This window comes from Pezoporus occidentalis, unplaced genomic scaffold (assembly GCF_034315485.1).
Source record: "Pezoporus occidentalis ecotype Australia unplaced genomic scaffold, CSIRO_AGI_Poc_V1 ctg4, whole genome shotgun sequence".
NCBI classification, from domain to species: domain Eukaryota; kingdom Metazoa; phylum Chordata; class Aves; order Psittaciformes; family Psittacidae; genus Pezoporus; species Pezoporus occidentalis.
Genome location: NW_026915724.1, coordinates 14149118 through 14160419, shown reverse-complemented (window position 1 = coordinate 14160419; position 11302 = coordinate 14149118). Strand labels below are relative to the sequence as shown.

The window sequence follows — 11302 nt, the reverse complement described above, 5'->3', positions numbered from 1 at the left end:
GCCAGATCCTATCTAAATTATGTTTCAAAATGAAACATTGCTCCTTTTCAACAAGCAAGGGAACTACTTCAGAATCTGTCTCCTAGGATGGAGCACTGCTTCAGCCAGACAACAAACTCCATCACCCTTATACTGAGTCTGCATCTGTCTATATGTGGGAACTGGTCTTCAGAAAGCACTGACTGCATTGACAAGAAACATGGAGCAGGAGTAAGAGGAAGCACTGGGGCATGGTCATGCACAACCTGAGGGCAAGGTAAAGAAGATCTCCTAGAACTGGTTGGATTTCTGGGCAAACAAAGGTCATTTGCGTTATTTTCTGGAGGGCTTTCTACGAGTCTAATCTCCCCAGGCAAGGGTCATGTTTGTGTGTGTTACTTATTCTCTTTGCTCTAGTGATCCTACAGTCTTTCCATTGACTGTAATGGCAGTGCTATTCATGGACTGACTCTAGGATTGGACTGTTTACTAAGCAAATAGTCAGAATCAGCAAATTTGGAGTCATATGGGCACCCAATAAGCAGCCTGTTTTGTTGTCGGATTTGCTATAAAATCCCAAATCCCCGCAGCTCGTAGCTGCTGGCACCAGGGCTCACTAACAGCAAACAGGATGGCCTTTCACTCTGTGCTCTTCATTTTCTTAGCTGGACTGGTATTTCTCTCTGAAGCTGCACCACTGGTGAGTCTCTTTTTATTTAAACTCAATCATTAATGATAACTGAGATTTTCTACATGACTAGCATTCTCTTCACCCATGAAATTCTTTAACCATTTGGAATTGCTGGAGTGTTATTTTGCTCCAATATTTTAAGCAGCTTCTTCAAGATTCCTAAAAAGCCTTTTTTGCCATTTATCATCTTTTTCAGGATATTATGAAAGGGTCATAGATGTAGAAGGTGTGACCTTTTATTTCTGTCTGTTTCTGTCAGTCCATGACTCACATCCCGTATCTCCAATATAAGAGGTAGCTTTACCTCTTCACCAAACAACTGCTTCTCTAAAACACCAAAAAAATACTTTTGAAGTATGACTAATTCTTTATAGTGTAATGAATCTCAAGAAACAAATATTCTTTCAGTTCTAGGGATGTCATAGGCATTTCATTGTTGGTTTCCTAGGCTGCCTGCACTTATAATAATTTACTATTTTCTTATTTGTTACCTCATTAAAAACATGCACATTATAACATTTTCCTAGGGCCATATGCAACTCTAAATATTTATCAAGCAATCTGTTTGTGTGTGTCGGTGTGTGTAATAGAGTCTTCAGTATAAAACCCTAAGATAGTCTGCTTTAAGAAATAGATGTTTGTGAACCATTTGTCAAAAAAATTGCTTTTAAGTCAACGTTAGCTCTGCAATAAGAATTCATCTCTTCTTTGAAAGAAGGTTTTTGCAGGGCTGATGAACAGCTCCTATTCAACCTCTCCTGCTTTCCCTAGGTCTCCCATGGCTCTGTTGATTCCAAATGCCCTCTCATGGTGAAAGTGCTGGATGCAGTCAGAGGAAGTCCTGCATCTAACGTAGCTGTTAAAGTCTTTAAAAGGGCTGCAGATGGAAGCTGGCAGGACTTTGCTACTGGGTAAGTTACGGGGTCTTATGGAGCCGTTTTCAAGGTGCCTCGGGCAAACAATTGAGAAATAAAGGGAATGGGGCTCTGATCAAAAAAGCTCTATGCTTTCTAGCACATGTCACACTATCACTGTTAACAGGACATGAATTCTGGTCTAAAATCTGTCAGATTCAAGTGGAATTTATCCACAACTGAAATACATGCTAATTGCAAAAATATATTGAGATGCTTCTCTTACCTGTGTAAAGGAATAGGTTTAATAATTATTCTTCTAGCTCTAGTACTATCTTTCATTTCTATAAAAAGAATTAAAAAATACTTAAAAGCCTATTTACCAGAATTTTGTAGGTAATCCAGACTAACCTGCTGTTTTATACATAATGGATATAGTTTTATTTGCAGCAGTAAACACATACAAAATCCTCTCTGTAAGATCTGACTGTACACATGCAAATAATAAGCACATTAATTGTCTTTTCCTCTTTAACAAGCATGCTGGTTGGAAGAAACTCCTTGATCAGGGAGTTTTAAGAAGTCCCATGATAACACAGCACAGAAGCATTTGTTTGTGGTTATTTCTATATATCTGCATGGCTTTTGCTAGAATGACAGCTTATTGCCTATAAAGCATCACTGAGGGGAAGGCAATAATACAATTTTCTTCAGTCTTTGGGAAAAGTATGGGTAACAGAGGAAAACATTTTACTAGAATTCAAATAGGTGAGATGATATTCAGGCATTTAGGTTTCATTATAACAACTCATGTAATTCTTATATCAATCAAGAGAAATCTTTAGTAACAGCAGGATATTCAAGCACAGAATGACAAGCACAAGCATGGACAGGAGCCACCAGAGCATTTAATTGTCTTTTCCTTCGATTTTTATAGCATAATTTACATAAAAGCTGCAGAAAAAAAAACACAGAAGACCACAAGGAGAGAGGTACCTTTCTCTCCCCCTGAAGGGTTTCTTTTTCTAAAACTCAAAGCTAACTTACTTTTTCCCCATTGAAAAGGAACAAGGTCAGGAGACTGAAGGAGAAACAAACACCTCCACTCCCAAATACTGTGTGTTAAACCAGGAACAAATTACTCTCAGAATGAATTTATATACCATAACGAACAGAGAAACACCATTAAAAAAGATACATTGCTTTCCAGGAAAGCAGAGACAAGGATAATGTCTTGTCCTTAATGAGTATTTCTGCCATTATCAGGAAACCCAGATTACTTCAAATGCTTTGTCAAGTGCTCTTGAATATATAATACAAAATACAGTTTACAGAGGAGTAAGATAAATGGAAGATAAATTAATGTTGGTGTTAAATGACCTCAGTTTTGTGGCATAACAGTGTTTTCTTGTTCAATTTGCAATGCTGGTCTCAACAAGCCCAAGGAGACAAATCCTGCAGTCCTCAGCCAACCACTGTTGACATTTTAGGTCAGCACACCCCTGAGAAAATCATATCCTTTCTCCTGAAATATAAACTGAGACTAACCCTAGGCAAGTGAGAACCACCGTGCTGGGGGAAGGCAGTGGAAGAACATTAAACCACAATTTTTATTGCAGGTGAAGATTTTGATCTTTCCCTTGACTTGCATCTTAACCAAGGTTTCTTACAGTGACACCCTTGACTTTAGCTGATGACACATTTTTAAACTGAATTTTCACATTATTTTTCTTTTTCCTTTTTTTTTTCTTTTGGGAAAACCAGAGTTTCTCTGTGTTAAAGCAGATGAAAATCTGAATGCAATCAAAGAATACAATCTATAACTACTACGGTCAGGTTAATAACATTTGTAAGTTACAGTACCTAGCAGATACATATGGAAAAAATACATTTTGTACAAATGTCTGTAAAAAATATTTTTCTCCTTTTTGTTTGTTTGTTTTGACTTTGCTAACACATTTTAGGAAATTAAGCAAATGCATCTAGCAACTGGTGAATTTGGTGTAATGGTATTTAAGAGACAGGAAGTTACATAGCAACAGCTAACTTTATTAAAAAGGCTATTTCAAAATTAGTCTAACCAAAAATATGCAAGAAGAGATAACTTGAGCTGAGATGTACTCTGAGGAAGGCCTCAGGGCACAGAGACTGGGAAACATGTGATTTGGGTTCTGTATTAGCTCCTCCCTAGCTTTGAACCTCTCACTCCTCACATGTTCGTGAAAAATCTAGGTCTTATTATATAGATCAAGAGTTGCATTCACCAAACATAGTTCTCATGTGAGCTAGGCTGTAAATCATAAAAAACAACTGCAGCATATTTGAGTGGTTCCCCCAACATCCTTCTTTCCAAAAAAAACCCAATCTCCTTCAAAATAATAATTCGTGTTGCTGAGATATATTTCTTCAGCATTCTGCATCTTAGCGCAGAGTTTATATCAGTGCAGTATGTAGCCCAAGAGTACATAAAGGCATTATTGCATAGGCAGTGTAGATTTAACCTGGTCACAATATATAACTAAGGTCCAGACAGTGAAAACATGCATCAGGATTGCAGTCTAGGCTGGAACCACAGTAGCTTAACCAGAGGTTTGCAAATTTCCTGCTGGAAAAGCACAGCTTTAACTTGACTATCCATCTTACAGCAGATGCTGGCAGTCCGCATCCTATTAAGAATAAACAACCATACTATATTTATTCCTCAACTCAGACAGTAATACAAGTGCTGTTCAGAAGGGATCGCTTGTAGCCTTTTGCTACCAGGGATGAATGTAGGTCACCCTCTGGCTTGTGCTAGCCCCATCCAGGCTCTGAATTGCACACTGCCCTGTTGGCTGTCAATGAAGCAGTACTGCTGAAGGCTTTCCTTGTGATACCACTTGCACTGAAGGACTATCGCTTAATAACTGAAATGAAGTGCCACTAACTCCTGGTAGTGGGCCAGAGTCTTCAAGTGAACTTTTGTTTCCAGTTTCCCAACTGTTCAGTGCAGTTAACATCTCCAACTCTGGGTCAGCACTTATTAGGGAAAGCACCCTTCAAGATGCATCCATGCTTTTCTCAAACTAAAACTTATGTGTTTACATGAACAAAGATTTTGAGGTAGACACTATTTTTCCTTTTAATGGGTTTGTGTGTAAACTACTCAGCTTCTAAGTAGATGTAAACAAATTGTTATCTAGTACTCTGAACACTTCTGCAGGATCCTAGCAATTCTGTTTCATGGTTTCCAGGACACTTGTCATAGAATCATAGAATAGGGTTGGAAAGGACCTTCAGATCATCTAGTTCTAACCCCCCTGCCATGGGCAGGGACACCTTATGCTAAACCATGTTACCCAAGGCTCTGTCCAACCTGGCCTTGAACACTACCAGGGATGGAGCATTCACAACCTCCCTGGGTAATCCATTCCAGTGCCTCACCACCCTCACAGTAAAGAATTTCCTCCTTATATCCAATCTAAACCTCCCCTCTTTAAGTTTGAACCCGTTACCCCTTGTCCTATCACTACAGTCCCTAATGAAGAGTCCCTCCCCAGCATCCCTATAGGCCCCCTTCAGATACTGGAAGGCTGCTATGAGGTCTCCACGCAGCCTTCTCTTCTCCAGGCTGAACAGCCCCAACTTTCTCAGCCTGTCTTCATACGGGAGGTGCTCCAGTCCCCTGATCATCCATGTGGCCCTTTTCTGGACTTGTTCCAACAGTTCCATGTCCTTTTTATGTTGAAAACAACCAGAACTGCACACAATACTCCAAGTGAGGTCTTGTCAACGAGTTCTTCCTCCTTCTACCTACTGCCTCTTATTAAAGCAATATGAATTAAGCAGGAAATACTAATTGAATGAAAACAGATGTGTACACTTCACAAATTGCCCACGAACCGTGTTTCAAATAGGGCTTGGGTTCTCTGCAGGTTCGGTCTACCCTGGATCCAGTTGATTTCACTTGTATTGGACTAGTGAAACTTTTGTCAGTCTTCAAATTGCTAAACTTGAAATATAAGAAAATCTGAAAATTAGCATGGCAATTCCTATCCTGTTTCTTCTTAATTTAAGAAAAAGCTCTGTCATTCAGACTTTTTTCATCTACCACTGTTAACCAAAGATAACAAGTAAGATGAAGAAGGAGGCAACAGCTGGAAAAGAAAAGCTGCAATAGCCCAACTAATTGTGTCTCTGATAAGCAGTGTGCCACTGCTGTCTCCCCTTCCTCTCTTCCTCCTCAAGCTTTTCTGTTTTCTGCCTGAACTCTTCCTTCTGGACTTCATTCATCCATCCACATATTTTTGTTAATAGCTGAGTACATGCTCTCTCTCAGCTGAGAATTCCTATTGTTCATTTACGTGGCACCCAGAAGAGGTCCCTGCTCTTTGACCAAGGCACTGTAATTAAAATCTTGATGCTAAATTGCTTTTCCAAGATACTACCACTCAGGGTCACATAAAACTGTATCAAAGGTAAAACCTATGGCCTCAGTTCTAACAACTAGAGAACAAAATAATTTTCCACTAAAATCTCTCTTCCCTCTTTAATTCTAATTTAAGATTTGCCATCTTGCCTTTCATCATACCAATCCTTTTCCTAAGCCGCTAACATTTGGTTCCAGAAGGCACTTGGTACAAGTTAAACATGATATTAAAAGAGGATTCTTAACTATAATCTCTGCTGTAGCAATAGAAATGACAAAAAAAGCCACCCAGCTTTGATTTGTGCTGTGTGGTTCAGTTGATACCCTGGAGGGAAGGAATGCCATCCAGAGGGACTTTGACACACTTGTGAGGTGGGCTGATGCCAACCTCATGAAGTTTAACCATACCAGGTGCAAGGTCCTACACCTGGGTTGGAGCAATCCCAGGCACAGCTACAGGTTGGGCAGAGAAGAGATTCAGAGCAGCCCTGCAGAGAAGGACTTGGGGGTGTTGGTTGATGAGAAAATGAACATGAGCTGGCTGCAGTGTGTGCTTGCAGCCCAGAAAGCCAACCGTATCCTGGGCTGCATCAAAAGGAGTGTGACCAGCAGGTTGAAGGAGGTGATCCTGCCCCTCTACTCTGCTCTTGTGGGACCTCACCTGGAGTATTGTGTGCAGTTCTGGTGTCCTCAACATAAAAAGGACATGGAACTGTTGGAACAAGTCCAGAGAAGGGCTGTGAGGATGATCAGGAGACTGGAGCACCTCCTGTATGAAGATAAGCTGAGGAAGTTGGGGCTGTTCAGCCTGGAGAAGGCTGCGTGGAGACCTCATAGCAGCCTTCCAGTATCTGAAGGGGGCATATAAGGATGCTTGAGAGGTACTCTTCATTAGGGACTGTAGTGATAGGACAAGGGGTAATGGGTTAAAACTTAAGCAGGGGAAGTTTAGATTGGATATAAGGAGGAAATTCTTTCCTGTTAGGGTGGTGAGGCACTGGAATGGGCTGCCCAGGGAGGTTGTGAATGCTCCATCCCTGTCAGTGTTCAAGACCAGGTTGGATGAGGCCTTGGGTGATATGATTTAGCATAAGGTGTCCCTGCCCATGGCAGGGGGGTTGGAACTAGATGATCTTAAGGTCCTTTCCAACCCTGATTATTCTATGATTCTAATTATTTTATGATTCTAAGTAAGCCACAGGGGCAGGCTCTGCAATACAGAAACATACACTACATGGGAGGGAATTATTTCAGATGATTAGAAACCATTCAGTGTAGAATTTGGCTGTGCAGCACCTCTGCTGTTTAATATTCCACATCAACTGTTTCTGTTTAGCATCTAAATGACAGTATAAAATATTTATGTAGATATTTTACCATTACAGGAAAACCACAGAATATGGGGAGATCCATGATCTCACAACAGAAGAACAGTTTGTAGAAGCAGTATACAGGGTTGAGTTTGACACCAGCTCTTACTGGAAGGGACTTGGGCTTTCTCCATTCCATGAATATGCTGATGTAAGTATCTGCAAATATGTCTAATAACCTGTATATAATGTAGTGGCATCAGTTGGAAAAAACAGCTGCAGTCCTTTAATACTGCAGGAGTGTCAAAATTCAGTGAAATGGTTCACTGCCACATAACATTGGGCAGATAAAGGCAATATACAACTGGCTAAGCCAAAGGAAGTAGCTGACTTCTGTGCACATACTGATACAGCTCTTCCAAATGGAGCTGAGCCCATTCACCCATTCAGACTAGTAGGGACCTTCGTTCAAAAAAAGCTACATTATTCGAAAGTACACAGTGTTTAAAAACAAAGGAGGCGGAAAAAGAAATAAAAAACTGCTTTTATTGTTGCTGAAGGAATACAGGGATTTGGAAAAAACAGTTTTATGGGAAATAAGCTATTCTTTAAGCAGATGTATTTTGCCCATATCAGCCTCTGGCAATCCCTGAATTCTAGTGTGACCTGTAATTATAGGAAAAGACAATTCTTTGTGATGTCCCTTCAAAAAAAGAAAAAGGAAAAAGGTGCTTATTACTGAGATATGCAATAGAAAAAAAGAAAAAAAAACAACCCCAAAAAAAGGCATAAAAGTATGAAGAAATAACCATAGTGGGAGCAGAAAAGTTGGCTGTTTCATCAATACTCAGATGTCACAAGTAGGCCAGCAATATAATCATGTCTTATGTCTCCCTTTGCTTTCAGCCCTGCACTGATTTATTGTGTGCTCTTCAAAAATATTGTTTTAATTATTCAGGCTTAATCTGCCATTAAATTTAAGATTCCCCAAATTAAGTAGTCTGGAATGGCTACAGTTTGTATTATAGAACATTTTAAACCCTAAGTTTATGAAGGTCTGTGAAGACTAAAACAGATGACTAAGGCCCATGTCCATAAAAGTCTGAGGTGCAGCTTGGGTCATTTAGGTCAAATAAACAATCCTCAAAAACATCCTCTAGCCACCTGGATGTCTGAAAGTTGCTGGGTCATACAGAAAGGCTCACCTCAAAAAGTGCTTAAAAGCACCTCTTTGAGACTGTTCCAGCTAGGCTGTTGAAGAAGACTTCCTTTGATGTAATAGCCCACAGGTCAACAAATTAACCTCGGAAGTGGGCAATGACTGACTGTGTCTGTGTACAAGGTAACGGGAGCCTACAGCCCTCATGTCCCAGCTGCTTAAGACTTTGGCGGGGCTGGGATGTAGGAGGGAACTCTAGTCCTTTTGTAGAAAGCATGTCATGGTTCAGAAAACAGATCAAATATTAGACTGAAGAGAGACAAAGAAAGTGGGAGCTTAAGCCTGGTGATGACACTTTCTTGGAAACTAGGTGTCTCAAGTTCCAGGGACTGATCTGGAGAGCAGCAAACCTGAATTATCTTAGGACAAGTGTTCTCCTTGTTCTAGCAAGTCTAGACACACAGTTCTTAATGCAACAGCTGACCCATCACCAGCTGTGTTAAAAATAGGAGTGAAGCATGGAAGTACAGAAAACAGCATCGGCCTCCAACAGCCCACCTTGCTTGGACACCTCACACAGAGAGGTTGCATTTAAGGTCACTAGATGGGATTTCATCTCTCTGTCTTTCTTATTGGTTTTTTGAGGTACCTCCCCCTCATCTTCCCATTCCACATCACTAACTATTTTGGCTGACTCGTGTGTAGGTCTCTACATTTAAATTCACTGCAGCCAAGGCTCTTTGTGATCCTCACTCTAGATCTTTTCTCAGTCTTCAGCAAGTACCACGAAGTAAGGGGGAGCATTACACTTCAGAAGGGCAAAATCACTGACTGGACAGAACAGGCAAAGTATTTTGCAGAGGAAACGGAGTGCGCTTCTTTATTCTTACTAAGGTAGTTTTGAACATACATTGCTCATTGTGATCACAAGTTTTCTCTTTTCCAGGTGGTGTTCACTGCTAATGATTCTGGTCACCGCCACTATACCATTGCTGCTCTCCTCAGTCCTTTCTCTTATTCAACCACTGCTGTTGTCACTGATCCCAAGGAATAAACATGTACTGTCGTTACACAAACTCCCTCCTCCACTAGAACTATAGTAGGCTTTTAGGAGGAAGGTTTTTCCTACTGCTAATGCATAACTTTTTGCTACATTAGGTTTTTTTTTTCCATTTTGTAACCTGGCAAACTTCAGACAAGTCAATAAAATATTACTTCTTTAAAACAGTTTTGATTCTATAGGTGAAGTTTTATTGTGTTCTAAGGTGTCATGATTTACATTCAAGTGCAAAGGACATCTGGAAAATATGCATGGCATAGCACTTGAATTGGTTCTGTTATCTTCCTCCGCTACCTCAAAAAAAAATCTCACCACATGCACTGGCTCAAAATAAGAAAGATATAAAATTGTATTACCTTAAAAAATTTTGACCAAACACACATACTCAAGAAAGTCATCCATGCTACTCACAGTTTACACACAGAAGAGATGGTCAGGCTATCAACTGGGTCACAAGGTAAACAGGAGAAATTCTGAATAACTAGCAGCAGAATAAACAATGCTGAAGGGCTGTTTGAAATATACACATGCAGAGAACTGAAGGAGTTAAAAATCTGTGTACCTTTACTTAAAACTTCAGGTAAGCCTCAATACTTTGTCTTTTCAGGGGGAAAATTTGCTGCTTAATCAATGTAGGAAGTTCTGAAGCTATTTCAATTAGCACCATTTTTAATAACTTTGATCTTTAACCCTGTTGGCTCTTTTTCAGATGCATTTCAGTTAAACCTCTAATAAATCAAATCTCCATCTATCATTTTAAAAAAAGTCCTAAAATAAAACCAACATCTTAAATTTCTCTTTATATTTTTAGAAACAGGAAAAGGTAAGCTGTAGAGTGACTGTGATTCAAATAATATTGTTGATAAACTGACTGAAGACTTCAAGGGCTTTCACAGTGATTTCTACAGACTCACGGCCTACTGTGTTTAAAGTATCATAAAGCACAGGAATTACTTTTTTTAACAGGATTACAGAAACTACAGAGATAGTTACTGAAATCATGCCATTCAGAAACTATCAGCCTTCACCTGCCACTGACATTGGAGTTTACCTCTACATATACAGCCTTCTGGAATGACTGCATACCAAATAAATTCATAACTTCTAAAAGCTTGCCTTTAACATTTCACTATTCAGTTACTTTGTTCCCTGATTTCTGGACACTACCACAGTTATGCAACTCCTGTAAGCAGTGCAAATAGTTTCAAAACAGCACCCGTTTTAAGGTATGCAGATTTCATGGGGTCCTGCTGTTCCTGGGGCTTGAAAACCAGTAGGTTTGATTTGCAGTGGCTTATGCCCAGCCCTCAAAATAGGACATATGTTTACGTATGTGTAGTAATTCAAAAACCCAAAACCAAATAAAAAATCTACTCTGCACACATCCGTTCATCTGGCAACAGGATAAACCTAGCAAGAGAGTGAACACACATGTGTCTAACCAAAGATCAGAAAGGCAAAGTTTAATTTCAAGAAGTAACATTTCCCTAAATTGAAGCAGATGCTTCTGGTGGGAGCTGACTTGAGTTGTACTTGAACTTGTACTGAATCCAAGGGAGAAGTGAAGTGACAAGACTTAAACCACTGTTTAACTATGCTTCAGAAATGGGTATGTAGGTATCTGGTTATCATGCTGGAAATGGAAGTATTATTTTTTCTTGAGAGGAATGCATAAGGTAACTACAGCCCACACATTATCCACTTACTTTTCATGAGAGGTGGGGAGAAGGCCACCATAGAGGGAAATCTCTTAACTGATAAACATGGGTGAGTCAATTAAGCCAAGCCACAGAGAAATTCTCACTGAAACTGAAATTGTCAAGAAATTTGTATTGCTCTTC

At 39.8% G+C, this 11302-nt stretch overlaps 1 protein-coding gene and 1 long non-coding RNA gene across 2 annotated transcripts; one reads left to right on the top strand and one right to left on the bottom strand.

Moving 5' to 3' along the window:
- Window positions 1-522: 522 nt before the first annotated feature.
- Window positions 523-9628, top strand: LOC134171348 (transthyretin). Its single transcript, XM_062633514.1, has 4 exons — window positions 523-679; window positions 1442-1581; window positions 7318-7453; window positions 9348-9628. Exons 1-4 carry the CDS (start codon window positions 611-613, stop codon window positions 9453-9455), a joined length of 453 nt encoding a protein of 150 aa, XP_062489498.1. The 5' UTR covers window positions 523-610; the 3' UTR covers window positions 9456-9628.
- LOC134171350 (uncharacterized) lies at window positions 9466-10763 on the bottom strand. Its single transcript, XR_009967608.1, has 2 exons — window positions 10024-10763; window positions 9466-9755 (listed from the first exon to the last, which is right to left on the bottom strand). It is a non-coding gene; the product is annotated as an uncharacterized LOC134171350 (long non-coding RNA).
- Window positions 10764-11302: the final 539 nt, after the last annotated feature.